General features: G+C 42.7%; 1 protein-coding gene across 3 annotated transcripts in view; it reads left to right on the top strand.

The window, feature by feature from the left end:
• The window catches only part of dip2a (disco-interacting protein 2 homolog A), a 98,287-nt gene that overhangs the window by 44,377 nt on the left and 34,090 nt on the right, over positions 1 to 19,820 (top strand). For 2 of the 3 annotated variants that reach the window (XM_061840874.1, XM_061840876.1), the window contains exons 3-10: positions 4,160 to 4,279; positions 4,375 to 4,494; positions 8,327 to 8,596; positions 9,843 to 9,980; positions 14,754 to 14,873; positions 18,835 to 19,032; positions 19,111 to 19,202; positions 19,464 to 19,574. In XM_061840874.1, coding sequence (XP_061696858.1) covers positions 4,160 to 4,279; positions 4,375 to 4,494; positions 8,327 to 8,596; positions 9,843 to 9,980; positions 14,754 to 14,873; positions 18,835 to 19,032; positions 19,111 to 19,202; positions 19,464 to 19,574 — 1,169 coding nt within the window. The remainder of the gene's footprint in view (positions 1 to 4,159; positions 4,280 to 4,374; positions 4,495 to 8,326; positions 8,597 to 9,842; positions 9,981 to 14,753; positions 14,874 to 18,834; positions 19,033 to 19,110; positions 19,203 to 19,463; positions 19,575 to 19,820) is intronic. The other variant, XM_061840877.1, reaches the window with a different exon arrangement.

The following is a 19,820-nucleotide window of genomic DNA, read 5'->3' as shown; positions in this document are numbered from 1 at the left end:
CGTTTTCATTCGAAAAGAGAACAAGCAAAACGACAACAATAGAGGATAACGAGGGTATCTTTTGATGTACGCGGCTTTTGGATGCAGTAAGGAAAGAAATCGTATATGAGTAAAGAGCACGCTGCTGTATCACACGTCCACGCAATACTCCACAGTCTCTACTTTGCTGCAGTGTTCATCTGTCCCTTGGAGATAAGCAAGATGAGATTTTCCTTTATTGATCTTCTTGTACTCCAGAGGCAACAAGAAAACGTAGAACTAATGTTAGCATGTGTATTTATTTTCATCATTTGTTAGTGATTAATCTACTTGACCAGTTAGTGAGACGCATTGATTTTTGTTCCCCAGATGGTTTGAGTTTTGTACGTTTCCTGGCTGTGCAGGAAGTGACTCTCACCTTTAAAACCCATTCGTTGGCAGCGTCCCATTTTTGAGACATTGTGATTTTCACACATTATATCCTTCAACATATTAAAATATTTATGTGTTTTAATCTGAAGCCATAATTTGGTATCAGGAGAGGATAACTGCCTTTTTTCAACTGATAACATACTAAAAATCATGCATTTCTTGACAGTGGACCTTTAAGTAGCAGTTGGTTGCGTGGTGAGATTTTTGATGACAGACATTAGATTCAAGGTTGAACAAAATATAAGGACAAAAGTAATGAAATGTGGAATGTGATACTTTGTATTTTCTAGTACCTCCTCTAACTACACCTGTAGAATTATAGCATGACTTATTTTAAGATAAGCTTACTCATAACCAGTAAAAGTAAATTTTAACCCATTTTTGGGACATCATGATTTTCACGCATTATATCCTTCATCTTATCAAAATATTTAAGTGTTTTAATCTGAAGCCATAATTTGGTATCAGGAGAGGATAACTCTGCCTTTTTAAAATTTATAACATACTAAAAATCATGCATTTTTGACAGTGGACCTTTAAGTAGCAGTTGGTTGTGTGGTGAGATTTTTGATGAGAGACATTAAATTCAAGGTTGAACAAAACACAAGGACAAAAGTCGTGAAATGTGGAATATGATACTTTGTATTTTGTAGTACCTTCTGTAACTACACTGTAGAATTATGGCATGGCTTATTTTAAGATAAGCTTACTCATAACCGGTAAAAGTAAATTTTAACCCATTCGTGGGCAGTGTCCCATTTTTAGGACGTCACGATTTTCACGCATTATATCCTTCAGTCTATCAGAATATTTAAGTGTTTTAATCTGAAGCCATAATTTGGTATCAGGAGAGGATAATTGATCGGTCAAAGTTAGCACAGAGTTATTTCCCCTTCCTTCCTGGCCCAACATGGCTGCCTCAAGGCCACATTGAGCGTTTTCCAAGAGAAGAAAGGGAGAAAGGTCAGTATGCGACCAAGTTTGTCTTCAAAATGCTAATCCATCAGTATTATTAAAAAATTAGTATGTGTCGTTCTAGAATAAGAATTAATTAATAAACATATCTGCAGTACGTACCACTTCACAGAACTGATTACATACCCGTCCCGGTTTTGGGACGCTGCCCGCGACAGGGTACATCTTTTTTGCCCTTTGTTTTATGCATTAAATGAAAAAAAAAGTGTTATTTCCTTGATTGTGGCCTGTTAGGAGACTTATCTCAATAAGGCAAAAAATTGCCACCCTGCCCATGAATGGGTTAAATTTTTGTTATTGCTTGAAATAGTGGTCATAAAAGCATTAATATACCACAAAGTGTGATCATAAATCAGTTCATTATCATATTAACCTCGTCCTATTACCAAAAAAAAAAAAGCACAATTAAATAGGCTGCAGCAGAGGATTTGATTTTGGAATAAAATACACCGGAAGTGCTTGTGTGCTACCAACGTGCACCTGTACCAAAAACAGTCCATAACTTTGACGAACATCCAAGGCTAAACGTAGCTCCTCCCTGTTCTACACAGCTTGCCTCTCAGTCAACAATACTTCCTTGGCACCAAGAAGAAATCTTTCCCATTAACCCTCTGTTAACCAAGCAGGGTTCCAGGTAAAAGGGGCCCTAATGTACTATGTGCAAAAATGCAACGTTGGTCAACAGAGGGTTTTAACCCATTTGTGGGCAGGGTAGCAATTTTTTGCCTTATTCAGATAAATGTCTCCTAACGGGCCACAATCAAGGAAATAACACTTCATTTTTGTTTCATGCATAAAACAAACTCCACAAAAGATGTACCCTCTCGCGGGCAGCGTCCTGAAACTGGGACGGGTATGTTATCAGTCCTAATGTACCATGTGAAAAAATGCAACATGGGTCAACAGAGGGTTAAACGTGGCTTTGGTGCCATCGTTTGGCATCTTAGATCACAGAGCACAAAATTATGTGAATAGGCGAATTTGAGAATCGTGAATAGGCAAGGGTTCACGGAATGCGCAGTTTTGCCAGTAGCCAAGCAAGTCGAGTAGGTCTAGTACAGTACAAACGAAGCATCAAGACCCATGCGAGGTCTCTACATCTGTTAGATAGATACATTGAAATGGTGCTAAAACACATATTGGCTGGGAACCAATAACTGTGTCTTCCTGTGGTAGGGCACGCAACTGAATACGCTTAAATGGAGTGCCTTCTGGACATCAACGGTGTCTGAAGTCCTGGCGTGTGAATAAACTTTCCTCTAAGAGCTGGAGGGAAGCCATTGTTTTACTTTTGCATCAGTGGCCATTAAAGCATTCCGACGGACCGGCATCCAATTGAAGTGGCTCGTCCTTGCTCACGGGATGCGCGTCACGCTCATTCTTTGCAGTGTCCTAGAATGTCCTAGGAGCATATTCAACCCGTTGTCCGAAATGCTGCTCGTGCTGTTTAGTAATGAAATGTGTTTTGAGACTATTGCTTAGCATGTCAGCAAGGGAGTTACTGTATATCGCGAAGAGTTACTGACAGCGTAGAGCTCAATGATCCCTTCTAAGCTGCTGCCACGGAAAGGCCACGCAGGCTGGCGATGGCTGGCAGTTAACTGCATCCTGCACCAGGCCTGACTATCAGATCCTGGATGCGGTTAAGAAGTTGATTTTCTCATTAGGTTTATGTGTCTTGGCAGTCTCGATTGAATTTACCTCCTACATTCTGGTGGGTTTTCTTCACCTTTGGGGTGGTAGAATTAAGTTCCACTGTACTAATGAAAGCCAAGTGATTGCTACATTGGCTGAGCGTTAAAGCACTGCCTGCCTAATTCAGAGCTGTGTTTAAACTACATGTTCGACTGCCTTTTTTTTTTTTTTTTTTTTTAAGCTGGAACGTCATTTTGACATTTGCCATACTTAATCACCTTTTTTGAGCTCAACATTTGTCATTTGCTTTCCACTGAAACATGCAAGGTTATTATCATAAGTAGTTAGAGTGTCTTCCTCACGGTCGTAAGGTTCCAGGTCCCAACCCTTGCTTAGACCATTCCCTGTGTGGGTTTGGATGTTCCCTGTGTTGCATGGCTTTTCCCTGGGAACCTCAGCTTCCTGCCTCAAAAACAAAATGAAAAAAATCTGGTGATTTCAAGACACTCTAGATTGTTTCTCGTGGAAATTTTTGTTTGCCATGTACTGTTGTGACAGGTCTGCAAACAAGTCCAGGGTAGGTACACCCTGCCTATAGCAGCTCGGATTCAGGTGCATCTCAATAAGATAAACTACTGTAGGAGTTTTATTTCTATTTCCGCATTGCAAGTCTGAAAGCGAAATTCTCTCTCGAAAGTTTCATTCAACACAAAATACTTGTCAGAAGGCCAATTCCAACCTCATTTCCATATTCAAATGTCTTGACACTTTTTTGGGAAATGAGAAAATGTGGGTCAGCTGTAACCTAAAAATCACCAAAATAATAACAAATGCGATCCAAAAATAGTTAACTCTTTGTAGGGAATCTTTTCGTGTTTGAATTGAAGTTACAGAAATAGATCTTTAATTCTCATTTATTGCTCATCTGCAACCCTAACTACGATAAGCTTAGTTAGGTCTTGCTGTGTTGGTTAGCAACAGTTAAAATTCTCTCAACAGTTAAAAAATATGAGGAATAGCTTCTGTGTACTACGACTAGGGGAAAAAATGTTTCGTTGAGGCATTCATTTCATCAACTATTAAAAAAAATAAATAAATAAATATTGTGTGGTACGTATCATCATCTTTTTTTCCACAGGTGTAGATCCCTCTCTACAAATTGACAGCCGGATCCAGGCCTCCTCCCAGGCTGTTCTCTCCGCATCCAAACACAACAAATCTCGGGCGGCCAACACCAGGGATGAACGCTTCCGCTCTGGTAATCACATCTTCATTCTTCATGTGAGAGTTTAGAATTCCCACTTGTGTGTTTTAGCGGCGCGCCTAAGCCACGCGTTCTTTTGTGTGCCCTAGATTTGCACACAGAAGCCGTCCAAGCAGCTTTGGCCAAATACAAAGAAAGGAAGATGCCCATGCCGTCCAAGAGACGATCCGTGTTAGTCCAGTCCTCTGTTGAGGCATGCACCCCGCCTGGTGAGACCTTTGCATCTATATTTAGCGCACTTTCATTTGCCAGTCTCGGACGTATAATTTAGCTGTGCACGCGCACCACCCTTCCTATTCCCGCTCACGACTCTGGAAGCGCTGTAGCGTAGGATGCTAACGGTCTGTAATCCAAGATTGTTTTGCAAAATATTCCCCAAGAAAAAGAAACTTTGAGTCCGATGAATGTGTCTATTGTTTGCGATTATAAAGGACTCAATTGTCACGAGCGCGTTCCCAGGGCGGACTTCCCACTTGTTGCATACTGGATGAGATTGTTAGCGTTGTCTCAGAATGTCGACATTGTACCTGTTTCTGTAACAGTTTATGCTGTTTTGAAGCCATGTTGGACTTTACAGTAGCAATGCTTGGAAAAAAAAAAACTAAATTTAAAATAGTATAGTGGTTTGAATGTTTCCTTAATTAGTTCTGTAGTTATTAGTGATGCTGCAAAACGGACAAATCAAGCACGTAACAGAGTATTTTACAGCCTTTTTTTTTTTTACACCGAACCCAGCAAAGGGGGTGGGGCAGACAATTGTCACATCCCGCAATCAGATAATTACTGTAGATGAGTAATGATGGTGGGGGTGAAGTATAAAAGAAATGTCTGACATTGACTGCTTTTAACACAACAGGTCAGGTGTAGTCAATGTCAGGTGTTAAACTTCCCACCCCTGTCACGCCATCTTGGCTCAGGTATTGCTTCCAAAGGTGTCATATTTTTGGGATCGCTTGGTCTTGTCAAACGCAGATAAATCTTGGCTTGAACAGGTTGTGTTAAAAAAAAAAAAAAAAAAGGATTCTGGTTTCCCCTTTAAAACATAGAATTTTCTTTTTCTCGTTCTCTTTTTATGCTATCATTGGGAACTCAGTTATTATAACAGTGTAGTTTATACACTACTCATAACTTAGTGATTTTAGCCTTGACCTGAAATGCACAAAAACTTTCGACAAGTCAACTTTATTTTTTTTAATGCCGATGCCTAACTGTTCAATGTTTTAATGCTTTTTGCAAAACTGTTCTCAAATCTGGATCTGAATGAGGAAAGTTTACATGTATTTGATGTATGAATTGATAAATTAGCAAGGATGTACACTTTTCAGCCTTTCTGTGACTCTTCTAGTTTCTCTGTATATCTGTTAAACGTACCAATGACATTTTGTGACTCATTTAGTCCAGTGGCCACATCCCTCCGAGAACATTGTTTGACGCTGGTCAATGGTAAATGTCGTCTTGGTCTAAATATGAACGACACGATCAAGGGGATTATTTTAAATAGGAAGTCTGGATGTTATAGTGCATTTTAGGTTACCGTAATTCCCAGCCTACAGAGCGCACCTGGTTATAAGCTTCACCCAGTATATTTGTATACGAAATACCATTTGGTACATACATGGGCTGCAGCCGTGTAAATGCCACAAGTGCCCACATTGAAACCGACATTGAAACAGGAGATATTTACAAAGAAAGTCGGTACACAGAGAGTTTAACGCTAGCAGGACCGGTTAAAAAAAAACATACTGGTAAAAATCACTTAAGACACAGCAGTAACACGCTAGTGCAGCGATAATAGGTAAACAGGTAAAAGTCACTTCCTCAGCACATATATTCCACCGGGCTCAATCTTGCCTTTTCCGCTTCCGTGTGCCCCCTTGCGGCCGTTGGAAAAAATGCACAAATTAGCCGCATCATGAAATTTCACCCAACAGCCGAATTTCGACATGTTCTTGTGAATACTGTCCATCGTTGCTGTTGATACATCACAGTTGTTTGCTGTGCCTGCACTTGATCACTGGTGCACGGTACATTGCAGTAAGTAATTAGTAGGCCCGCCACATCATTATTATATCGCTCATTAAGCAGTGCTTTGCAACTATGTCCTACTGTTTTTATCTGTCAAGTACAAGCGACTCTGTGTGCTTAATCAGTCTCCTCGCTTGCGTCTCATCTGTTCATAAGCCGTGAATTCCAACTCTCGACTTTTACGCTGGTGTCTGACCCTCACTATGTTCTTCTGCTTCACTTTGCCATGGTTACTGAGACATTGAGTTATAGGAGAGTCGCGCAGATGAATAACAAACAGATTATTCACTGTGAAGCAGTCGCTTTGAGGCTGCTGGCAGTACGCACAAATATGGGCTTGTTAGAATCCAGCCTAAAGCTTTTGCAAGGGAACTTTGTCAAGGCCGTGTAGCAGATTTCGTTTCACTTGGGGATTGTGCGTTGTCGTCGTAGTGTGTAGTCAAAAAGTGCTCAATTAACAGATTGAACATTTGAATGTCTTTAGTTGGCAAACCTCTGTTCTGTTCTCCGCGCTTGCTAGGCTTGACTAGTTGGCTATTATTACTTTTCGTTTGTCTCATTGACATTCGATTTGTTTTTATGTTTTTTTTTTAAATACTTGTGTAAAAGTTAAATTTAGGGCTGGAATTAATTAATTTTAGTAAAGGGGAAATCCACCGGTTTGCATGAACAATGTATCCAATAGATCATGTCATATGTACTCTATTTTGACAATGTGACGTTAAATCTTCTCTCATTTGATAGTGTTTTGAGAAGATTTCTATCGACAATTGTCAAATTTCAGGGGCGCTGCCATTTTCGTGAGTCACATGACCTACGTGCGCGGATGTGACGTGTACCGTGCCGCAACATAGGCTTGATTACATGGGACCATTTATGCCCAGTGTTGATTTCTCTGATTTATCCTCATCTGAAGAAGAAATAGCAGTATCGCTTGATTGGGAACACTGAGGAATAGTGACATACACAGCCGTGAGCACCACCCCTGAGCCTGGGAGCTGTGCCGCTCACGAGTGTGTTTGGAAGTATTCTTCCGTCTTCCCGAGCGGCCGAGCCGCTCATGGCTGTGTATGGACGTATTCCTCCGTCTTCCCGAGCCACCGATACTGCTATTTTGTCAACAGATGAGGATAAAGCCTAGAAATCAGCGCTGGGCATAAATGGTGTCCCATGTAATCAAATTTTTGTTGCGGCACGTAACACGTCACATCCCCGCACAAATGTCATGTGACTTCAAAAAATGGCAGCGCCCCTGAAAATTCGCAAAACAGAGTACATATTACATGACCGATTGGATATATTGTTAATGCAAACCAGTGGATTTCCCCTTTTAGTAATGTGATAATCTGTTATTTTGTCAATTAATTGGTGAATCAGATAAAATACATTTTTGATTTCCAACCCTTTTAGGGGGTATAAATAAGCTGCAGGGAGAAGATATAGTGAGGGTGGAGAACTTTGAGTACTTTGGGTTCAAAACTGCTGAGCAATGTTGAGTCTTGTAAGGAGGTGAAGGAACAGATCCAAGCAGGTTGGAACAGGTGGAGCAAGAGTGTCATATGTGTGGAGACGTGAAGCGAGAGAGTAAATTGGTAGGGGGAGCACTCTGCCAGGCAAGAGAGCTGGAGGAAGACCTAAGAAAAGCTTGTTCGATGGATTGAGGGAAGAGATGGGGCAGTTGGTATTAGAGAACAGGATGCACAAGAGGGGCTTGGACACGGAAAAGCACGACACGTTGTGGCAACCCCTAAAGGGACAAACCAAAAGGAAAAGACGAATCGATGAATCAAATGTTTTTTTTATGATTAATTTATTAAAAAAAGAATATATTTCAAATCGGTTTTGCAGAAAAGTGCACAAACAAGTTGTTTCATGAATATCCTAAAACTGCACTAGTATAACACGGTCATTCACATAAGTCATGCAAATCTCCACCCCCCACCCCCCCCCCCCCCGACCGGCTGTGTCGCTGTCCTCCCGTCATGGCCTGACGCTTCTCTGACCTGTCGAACGCAGACACCTCCTCAGCGTCAGAAGACGAGGGCTCGCTGCGGCGAAAGGGCCGTCTGGCCAACTCCACGGCCAACCAGAGCCACAGCCACCCGGCCGTTGAGCACTGGTTTAACCGGGTCATCCAGGGTTCGTCCACCTCATCTTCCGCTTCGTCCACCTCGTCCCACCCGGGGGGGAGGTCTGTCGCGACCAGCACCAACGCCAATAGCGCCGCTCTCAACGCCAACACCAAAGCTACTGCACTGGCTGACCTTATGGCACACACTCACCTCGGTGAGTTCTCCTTTTTTTTTAATTGACCACTTTTTAACTCAAGCACTGGTCCACTCAGTTTCTAGAAGAACTCCACGGGTGGTCATCGTGGTAACAAAAGACAAACCTGCTATTCTTGGTATTGCCCCAGCAGTGCGTACGTATATGGGGTGGAAAGAGGGATGGCTCCCTTGCGTGAGAAAGTACAAACAGTGGACTTGGAAACTAAAAATGGGCTCATTTCAGATAGATCTGGATTAGGGTGTGGTGAAATGCTTAATCTTTTGCGTATGTAGACAAAAGTTTGTCAGAGGTGTGTTTACACTCCTACAATATATTTTCAGGGATAGCTCATCATGTATCCATCCATTTTCTGTGCCGGTTATCCTCACGAGGGTCGCTGGGAGCGCTGCAGCCTATCCCAGCTGTCAACGGGCAGGAGGCGGGGTACACCCTGATCTGGTTGCCAGGCAATCACAGGGCGCATCAAGACGGACAACAGTCGCAATCACACCTAAGGGAAAATTTGAGTGTCCAATCAATGTTGCACGTTTTTGGGATATGGGAGGAAACCGGAGTGCTCGGAGGAAACCCACACAGGCACGGGGAGAGCACGCAAACTCCACACAGGGAGGGCTGGGAATGAGCCCGGGTCCTCAGAACTGTGAGACCAACTCTTTACCAGCTGAGTCACCGTGCTGCCAGTCATAAAATACAAAACATTAAAATGAAAAATAGTTAAGTATAGCTGGAACTGTGTGTGCCTTGTTGTGTTGCGTTGGCCACGCATTTTTACACTCCTGCGCAAACTAATTCATTGCGTCCCGTTCATAACCGTGACCCCGTGATGTCTGTCAGAGGGTCCACAATCTTAGTCCTCATAGTAAAATATGAACAGGACAATGTTTTAAGTAGTAACTGTAATATAAGGTTGAAAAATATCTATAACACTAAAGACAATTTGGCTTGTCCCATTAGGGGTCGCCACAGCACGTCATCTCAGATGAACGCTCATATTTGTTTGGCACAGTTTTTACGCCGGATGCCCTTCCTGACGCAACCCCTCTGCACTGCAAAAACTCACCGAACAAGCATGTTAGGTTAAGTGAAGACTAAATTGATCTTTGCCCTGCCATTGACTGTTTTATCAGTCCTTGGGTGTAGGCCGCCTCTTGTTCAAAGTCGCAATCCAAGTAAGGAACGAGTGCAATAGAAAATGGATGGGTTAGATAGTTGACCTGTCCTTTCTATCCCCTTTCTCCCACAGATAACCACATAGCACCCCCAGACGTGACGGGCCTCTCGGAGCGCTCTTCGCTGCACGCGGAGCCGTCCCACGTTGCCTCGGTGCGAGGCGTGTCCCGCGGCTACAACCACCACACCAGCATCATGGAGACGGCAGATGGTGAGTGTCCTGCGCGCGTGGCGCTACAAGGTTTCCTCCGGTTTGCCTTTCCTCCCCCTGCTGTTTGTCCCTCTGTTTTCCCGCTTTATTCAGTCTTCCTGTCAGACTAGCGCAAGCTGCTGGCTGACCCTTTTTGTGTTGCTATGGTAACACATTTCCTCCTATACCCAAGAAAAAAAACTCTTAATAGTTGTTCTGCAATAAGTTTTTTAGTAATCGTTGTCTATCTTTTTGATGATGACTTGTTGTTTATTTTTTTGGACTATAATGTAAAACATTTGACAGCATTGTTAGTTTGTGTTATTTAGGAGTTATAAAACAGCCTTTAAGCGCCATTCATCTTAGCGTTCTGGATCACAAGGACAGTGTTATAATAGTTCCAAGAAATGTAAATAGAACTGCCAGTGAATAAAAGCAGGTTTCAGCCTTCAACATTATTTGAAATCATGCAACAAGTGAAGCACTATATTCCAGCCAACTCCGCTAATCTGTTTTTCCTTGCACATGGACAAACGCCAGGATGCACACACTCCGCTTACAGGTGCTCAAAATGATGCATTTCTTCAAAAAGTCATATTAGGCTGCAAGTCTTTAGACGGCAGGCAGCTAATTATTAAATTGTTAAGAATTCTGTTGCGCGTGTGTCATTGTTGATTAAAGGCGAAGTCCACTCATTGAAAAGAAGAATGTATTAGATAGATCATGTCATTTGTACTGTCATTTTAAAATAAAGATTTTCAACAGATATCGTTATCGTCTCGGCTCATGGCCCGCCGCCGTCAGACTCCGCGTCATTCCCGTTCGAAAAACCATCCACGGATCCCGGCCTGGAGCTCCGGGGACTTTGTTCACACACTTATGTCCCGCCCATAGACCTCCGAGTAGTCAGACTCTGCATCATTCCCGTCCGAAGAACTGTCCAAATATTCAACATGATTTACAGCCACAGGTTCAAATCTGTATGGACGTTTTCCTCCGTCTTCCCGATCAGCCGATACTTCTATTTCTTCACCAGATGAGGATAAATCCGAGAAATCAGCGCTGACAATAACTGTGTAGGAACGCAACCAAGCCTCGGGTTGAGCACATGACACATCACATCCGCTAATATGACTCCCAAAATATCAGACCGGGAACATTCAAAATTGCTGATATAATCAACCTTAAATGATATCTGATAAAAATATTTATTTTAATGCTACAGTACCAATGACATGACCTATCTGATACATTATTTTCAATGATTGGACTTCCCCTTTAATAATGTTGAAGCAATTGAGTGAAAATGGAGTGCAGTCTTAGTCTCATCTAGACACCTTCATTTGAGAAATACTACCTGCATTCATGGAGGATTACGTTCAGTGATGTCCACATTTGTTTTTCCTTCAGGTTGTGAATGGACAGGTGAGGGATCCCTCAGTTTGATGAATGGTATTTATAATTGCTCCCATTGCTTCAGCTCAATGGCAGCCTGTGCATTTGTTGTGCATGCGATTACTGTCAGGTTGTGCACCCTCCCGCCAAACATATTGCAAAAAAAAAAAAAAAAAGTCAATGCACTCATTCGATCCATCTGCTCTGATGTTGTCCGTGGTGTTGGTCTTGCCGACGAGACGAATGCGTTTGTGCCGTTGTGAGTTTACCTACCCTACATGCTCAACACTGTTGTGGTTTGTGTGAAAAGGCGTATTCTACGCGGATATATTAGCATGCATATTTGCTCTTTCTCTTGTGTGCCATCTCCATGTTTCAACAAGGGTGGAGCCAACAGGACACACTTTTGTCTCGAATGGAGAAAAGACAGCGTGGGACAATACAGTAGAAGAATAAATTTGTGTCGTGTTTTTCCTTGGTGATGGCCATCCTTGATTTCAACACAAAACTCTACATCGAGATTATAATTGGAATCTATTGTTCCAGAGTCTAAATTGTCCCTATTCTAAAAGCTTTGCGTCCTAAACAGGCAATCGTTTACACTTCATTATTAACCCTCATACACCCACAAGGGATCAAAAAAGAATATCGTGACAATAAAAAAAACATTTTAACTACCATGACACTGAAATAACAGCTCCACTGTTTACATTAAATTGTGCTTACTGCCCCAGTGGCATGTTATGCACTTTCCACTGTCTTGAATGATTTAAAAAAAAAAAAAATAATAAAAAATGTGCGCCCACACACACAGAGGAAAGAAGCAGTTTACACACTACACCGTGCGTATGTGGCACATGGGCACTTAACCAAAGACAAATGCCGCCCCCGCCAGCCACTGCACTTGTCCACAACTTCACTGAGCAATCATTTATCTGTAGGTCAGCCAAAGCGAATGCTATTAGCTAACACCAATCTGTGCACCGAACAGCACTCAATGCAGCTCTGCTTACCTTGAGTTTGACATGGAAGCAGGGTTCTTGCACCAGTGGGGGTCGCTGGTGTTTTTGCATGATTCGGCCTTTGCAAAATAGTATTTCAGAGAATGCAGTCTGGCTGTCACTTGAAAGTAGCTCTGGTGGTCATATTATTGATTGACAAATTTGTTTGTCGGGGTTGTTATTATTTAAAGCCCCACTATTACGTGACTGGTGGGGAGGGCAAAATAACTCACCCACAGGTACAGTTTGAGAAATGGACAGATACAAGACTTACTTGGTTTAATTTCTCACTTAGGTGCTCAGGCACTGCGGAGAAGAAACTCATTGTATATTGACAATTGAAAAGTCAATTTTCCATTTAATGTCCCCTTTACAGCTTTCAACAGTTTAGGTCTTGAACATGTTCACAGAATAAAGCACTAAACAGAGTTATGAGCAGACGGGCTGGCAAACAACCTCAGCTGATTCGGCGGAGGTCTGAAAATATTGCAAGTCAGCGATCCGGTGCAATCACATGGGATGTTTTAGGGTGTTGGAAAAGATGGACTCATTTTGAGAACACAAATACGTTAAGTATCATCGCTGGCAAATCCTCAGTACTGCTCCAGTACATTAGTATACCAAAAGCTTTTGAGTAGATGGGACTCAGGGCCATCGGATTTTGTTGTCCGTGTCTAATTGGCTCACCAGGTGCCGCGCTCTCCCTCATGTGCGAGCCCAGCGTGCCTGCGCCTTTATACGAGCAGACCGAAAGCGGCCTGAGCCGACCTTATTTTAGAACAAAAACGCATCAGGCAAGCTGTGTGCAGCTGTGGCCTGCGTCTCCTGCGGCTGGAATGTCTGACACTTACCCCTCCCAATCTTGAATGAATGCACATGGACAAAATCATCCTCCAAATAGGTAACAAAGGACTTGTTTCCATCGTGCACTCCAGTCTGGTTTAGTTTATTGTAGTTCAGATTGGTGGAATTTGTAATAGGTTTGATGGTAGCTCAATATTGTGAATAGTTTAAATAGCTTAGCATCATTGAAGTTATCACATTAAAGCTCCTGTAAATTGAAAAAAAAAATTGATGCACCCCTGAAAAGTTAACCCTGAAATTTTAGTGACTAAAATAATTGCAAAGTACATGAAATGGCTTTAAAATGGACAAAAATCACACCACTGTCTTTGCTCTCAGATGCTGTGGGCGTGTCCGTGACTGCTCCGAAAGTACGTACTTCTACTGCGGCCTGGAAAAATCGATACCTGTACTGCTTTGTCTGGCATCTTTCTTATGCTATATTTTAAACTGGGAAAATATATACGCTTAACGCCTCCGGTGGTTGGACTATATCTCACCGGGGTCATCGTAGGTCTTATGCACACCACAACAATGAGATCCTTTAAAGGGCTCCATGACTCCTCGTTTCTGTTGTCGTCATGGCACTTCCACCTTTGTCACAATAAAATGATGAATGGCTGACAACAAGGCGTTACAAAGTAGCCACAATAGCCAGAAGCTCAGGTTCACATGCTGGCTTTCAGTCAGGCGCAGGTTTGGCTTATCCGTGTATCAAAAACAATTTGGTTCAGTAGTAGAGCCTCAGCTTTTCCTCGCCATGGTCGACAGACACCAAGCGAGAAGCATCCTTTTCCATTGTTGTTGGTGTTTTATGATCACTTTATTACTCGTTTATTGAGGCATAATTTTATTGTTTTGTTTTTCGTTTCTACATGACGTTTTTAAAGTGGATAACGACAACACCAACAGAATGAAACCAAACCGGCGCCATGCATTGGCAAACCACCGCATAATGTTACAAACGAACCCTCATGGGACATTTCTTTTGACCAAGTACCACCCTCTGATGGGAAATGTTAAAATAAATCACCGGAAGGTTCAACGTCGCATCTTGACTTTGGGGATGCTCAACTTTCATTTCAGCAGCTTGCCGAGAGCTGAGCACATCCACTTAATGAGAGCCCTCATGTCACAGATGCCGGTGAGGAGACTTATTGTTGCTAGGCAGCGGGCGGATCTTCACAATCTGTTTAGTCATCCTGGAAGGTTTAGCTGTGAGTTTGCTGAGCTAAAATGCTAACTTTGGAGGTCCAACGGGCTTCAATGTTCATCTTGTTTTGTTTTTGGTTTGGTCAAAGATTGATTGAGAGATGGTTGTCTTGAAACGAGCGACTTTGTGTGCTCTCCCCTCCATTATCCATTCACCTCATTAATGGATCTGACTGCATATCTTACACATTTTTTTTTTTTTACATCTTCATGTCATCATCAACTCCTGTATCTTTCCTTCGACTGCTATCCACTCCTCTCTCCATGACTTTGTTTTTTCCCCCCTTTCTTTCTCGAACCGTATGTCTTGTCGTCCCATCCTCTCCGCAATGTCATTGTGTAGGTGTTCCAGTCAACAGCCGCGTCTCCTCCAAAATCCAGCAGCTGCTCAACACGCTGAAAAGACCGAAGCGACCGCCGTTACGAGAGTTCTTTGTGGACGACTTTGAGGAGCTCATGGATGGTGAGTAATCCTGAAATGTAGCAGCTCAGGCAGTTTTCTTGACCTTTGTAGCTTTCAGTAGAATGATCAGCAAGGGGTCAGAGTCCTGTCCAGGTGCAGATCCAAAAATCTTTCTGTACGACTCAAAAAGATTATTCAGACAAACTCAAATTTTGTGGTAATGGTAGGTAAACTTTGCAGCTCTCCAAGACTTTCTTCTTTACCACAAGCGACACTCTGAATATGGACAATTACTAGTCTGGCAAGGCCAAACAATAATAAGACCTTGAGGATTATTAAACCATTCGTGGGCATCGTCCCATTTTTGGGACATTATGATTTTCCCGCATTATATCCTTCAGTATATCAAAATATACAAGTGTTTAAATCTGATTCTGGTTTTTGGGACATCCTTGAGTATATCAAAATATTTAAGTCTTTTAATCTGATTCTGGTTTTTGGGACAATCTACTATGAAAACCCAAGTACCCTCTCGCGGGCAGCGTCCCATTTTTGGGACGAGATTATAAATTAGTAAAGTTATCGTATAACTTAACCATAAACGAAAAAGAAGTGTTGTTTCCTTGATTGTGGCCTGTTAGGAGACTTTTATCTCAAAAAGGCAAAGAATTGCCACCCTGGCCATGAATGGGTTAAATGCACAGATTAAAGTGATCAGTAATAGCATCTGATAAACGCCACATAGACACAGGTACTCTTCATATATTCAATATATAACAATACATATCTACTATACAATCATTAGCATAGCTACCGGACTGAAAAACGTGTATCATTACTTACATGCCAACATGTTTTGACTGAAACTTGTTTGCGAGTTTGCTCTTGTGCTGTGTCCAACATCAGTTCCAGCAAATGACTGTAACAAGTTCCTGTAGATAAGACTGAACATAAAATACAATAGCTTAAACACAATAATACAAGAAAAAAAATACTCCCAAATGTCTATATTTTCCGTCATGGTTAAAGCCAAAAGGAAAAGAATAAGTTAATTATAATAATAAACTATATAGTACTACGCAAAGGGAATAAATGATGAAGAATACAAATAAAGAAGAAGCTCAAGGAGGTTTTGTGTCGGGATGCCAATGGACGACTCCGATGGCGATCTTGAGCTCCTCCCCCTTAGCCATGTCCCACAAACTTCCAAAATGGCAATTGAACAGAACATGTTTGAAGCTGATTCTCTCTCGCGTATTCCAGATAATATTGTGGCATGTTTTTTGCAAAATGCGTCAGACAGACAGAGAGTTCTCCAGAAAGGTCTCAACTATTTCACTTCTCCCTCACTTACCTTCGAATTTACAGCCTTGTGTTTATTGATATTGTTCACATTTAGTTATAGGTCTTCCGCAAGCCTTAATCCATCATTGACACTTCGTTAACTGTGTTTTAGGCTTTGGAAAATGAATCAAGCGGGACCCTTGTAACCTAGCAGGATATCATTCATCAGAATTGCACGTTCCCCAAGCGCATCTGAGGACCATTTTCTTCGTAACATTAAGTTTTCCAAGCGCACGCTACTAGCATTGCTTGTGGGACAATATGGGGACAGGGGCGTGTCAAGCCAGGTGGGGCTATCTGATCGGCTATTATTGTACGAGTGACTGACAGGTCGGAAAGGTCCATTCATGTGCATACACAAAACAACTGGTGCTGATCTCCACCAAAACGGGTCAAGCAATGTGGGACTAATAAAGGTTACCTATCTTGTCTTAAAACAAATGCTAAATATTAGAAAAGGTGTGGGATAATACTAATAAAGGTGAAAGGTAGCAGAGCCGTAGTGACCATGGTAATGCAAATTCATACTCGGCACACCTCGCAGTAGAGGGTGGTGCACAGTGGCTTCAACCTTGGTCCAAGTCTTTAATCCACTGTGTACCCTTCTTGTTGTTCCTGTACCAAGCCCACTGCCACACCTCACAAATAAACAGTCCCAGTAGGCTTTTAGATTAGTGATTTGTTTTTTCTCTGTTGTCCCCCCCACCCACCTCCCACTGTGAATCAGAGACCACCAGGTGTGCCCAGGGTGTGGCAAGGCAGAGCTGGGCCACAGAAACACAGACACTCATTGTGGACTAGTCTCTCTTCCCCCCCCCCCCCCCCCCCCATTAGAGTTCCTCCATTCCTCACCAGCCCATCGTGGCTTTTGGGTGGTACTCAGCCAGGCTGAATAAACACTGTGCACATGAAAACGCAGCAGGATTAGTAACACGCCAGCAGGTAATTGTAAAGCCCTCCTAACTCTGGCAGAGCGGAGCGAGCGTCTGCAGACTGCGGAGCGTGTGCTGGGAGACCTTCCCTGATTGAAGTGTTTTATCTGGAAAGCACAAATGAGATGGAATTCGAAAGCAGAAGTTGGGTAAGCAAAAAAAAAAAAAAAAACTGTTAAAGACAGAATATACGACTTTAATCCCCTGTACCCTTTTCTTCATCCCCGCTATCTCGCCATCAAACAATCCCCCCTTGTATTACTTGTGAGCCTCTCTCTGAGAGGGATATATAAATCACTGATTTACTGCTACATTGTAAAACACTCCAGCTGAATGGCTGCACATGGTGATGGGATGTGCTGTCAGAGGAAAAAGGGTGCTGAAGGCAAGGCCCTGCAGCATTTTCACCTCCAAGTGGTTGTGGGTATATTTGTCTAATTGCAAGAGAGAGTTTTCTCCATAAATTATCCTCTCTGTCCCTCGTGTCTTCATGTTTTTCTTCATTTATCCAGCTATTGTCAGCAGTGCTTAGAGCTGAAACCTATCCCAGCTGATAAGAGGCAGGGTACTATTCATGGTAATGGTATTATTATTATTGAAATCCAGTCCTCTCCGTGTCCCACTTCTTCGTCGCTAATCTCTTACCTTGGATGACTTCTTGTATTTTGGGGTTCCTCCACCAAGTCTCCTTCTGCCATTTCCTACCAGAAGACACTCTCCTGCCCGCCTGCCTCTCTGAATACCTTGGCAGTAGTATTTCAGTCTTCTGGGAGCTCTTCCTGCCCGTCTCACCTCTTTCCGGAAGGCCACACAACATTCTTCCTTTCTCAACTTCCACCACCTGATTCTCTGCTCTACATTTGTTTTCTTAAGTCTTCCGTGTGGTAAGGAAGTGAAGAAACGGGTCCAAGCGGGGTGGAACAGTTGGCGGAAGGTGTCTGGTGTTGTACGTGACAGAAGAGTATCTGCTAAGATGATGAGCAAAATTTATGAAACAGTGGTGAGCCCAGCCATGATGTATGGATTAGAGACGGTGGCCCTGAAGAAACAACAGGAAGCAGAACCTGAGGTAGCAGAAATGAAGATGTTGAGGTTCTCGCTTGGTGTGAGCAGGTTGGATAGGATTAGAAATGTGCTCATTAGAGGGACAGCCAGAGTTGGATGATTTGGAGACAAGGTGAGAGAGAACAGACTTCAATGGTTTGGACATGTTCAGAGGCGAGAGAAGGAGTATATTGGTAGAAGGGTGCTGAAGATGGAGCTGGCGGGCAAAAGAGCGAGAGGAAGACCAAAGAAAAGGTTGATGGATGTTGTGAAGGGAGGTCATGAGGATAGTGGGTGTTAGAGAGGAGGATGCACGAGATAGGCTTAAATGGAAAAAGATGACACGCTGTGGCGACCCCTATGGCGAAAGAAAAAGAAGTAGTACAAATGTGTTGATTTTGGTGTCTCTTCTTAGAGTTTTCCAGGAAGCTGCACCCAAAAAAAAAAAGTTTTCCAAATTCAGTCTTCACCTGAGGAATGTCAGAAATCAGTCACTTGAAAGTCTTTAGTAGTCATTATTATTATGATTTCAAATTTATCCTTCTTATCATCAGTTTACAGTACTGTCAAAAGAATCCCAGAGCGGAGATTTGAGCCCTGACTCTCAGAGCAGACATGCTAACAAATCTTTCAGAGCCAATGCATGCAATACACTAAAATAACTTGCTGATTCGTCATCTTTTTATTTTGTATTTACTTAGTCCAGCAACCCAACCCAAACCAGCCTAAGCCAGAAGGCCAGTCGATGTGTCCCCTTGAAGGAGATCCTCTCGGCGTGGTCACCAACTGGCCTCCCTCACTGACGGCGGCCTTGCAACGGTGGGGGACCACGCAGCCCAAAAGCCCATGTCTGACGGCGCTCGACAACGCCGGCAAGCCCGTCTACACTCTCACCTACGGTGGGTATGAAGAGTCAAAGATGGAGGCCAGTGAAATACAAATTTGACATACAATTATTATTATTATTACTATTGTAGGTAAACTATGGACCCGTTGTCAGAAACTGGCCTACACGCTTCTCAACAAGCTGAGCACAAGGAACGAACCTTTGCTGATGCCTGGAGATAGGGTAAGTCTTTATTTGTTTTGTGACATCATACTGAAAGTTTTTGAGGAACATTAAATTAGCAGATGGAACATGAATGTAATCGGGGCTGAGACTGTGTTGTAGGTTTTAGAGCTGCAGTACGAAGTTGGAAAAACAGACTTCACAGTGTATTTTCTACATAATGTTGGTGTTATTCTTCCAAAGAAGATTCATGTTTTGGTTACGATGTGCCCTGTGATTGGAAAAAAAAGTTTGACACCCCCGGATTTGATTCATCCACAGGTTGCACTTGTGTTCCCGAACAATGATCCTGTGATGTTCATGGTGGCTTTCTATGGCTGTCTGCTGGCAGAACTGGTGCCTGTACCCATTGAAGTGCCACTGACAAGAAAGGTAACGACTAAAAAATATGTAATCGGAAGCTCATTCACTGCCATCACTCCGATTTTCAATTAATATTTGGTATCTACAGTGGTCAGTAACACTGAATGGTACATGATTCATTTTTTTTCTGGTCTACACGACATGTGATGGGAGGGCTATTGGACATTTAACAAACGAAAGACTGTCGTGGGCTTGGTAGACTGTTACTTCCATGAGGATTTTGTTTCATACTTGGTTATTTGTGTATTAGTCAGA

This window comes from Syngnathoides biaculeatus, chromosome 14 (genome assembly GCF_019802595.1).
Source record: "Syngnathoides biaculeatus isolate LvHL_M chromosome 14, ASM1980259v1, whole genome shotgun sequence".
NCBI lineage: Eukaryota > Metazoa > Chordata > Actinopteri > Syngnathiformes > Syngnathidae > Syngnathoides > Syngnathoides biaculeatus.
The sequence above is the reverse complement of the archived record's forward strand: the minus strand, read 5'-3'. Positions and strand labels throughout refer to the sequence as shown.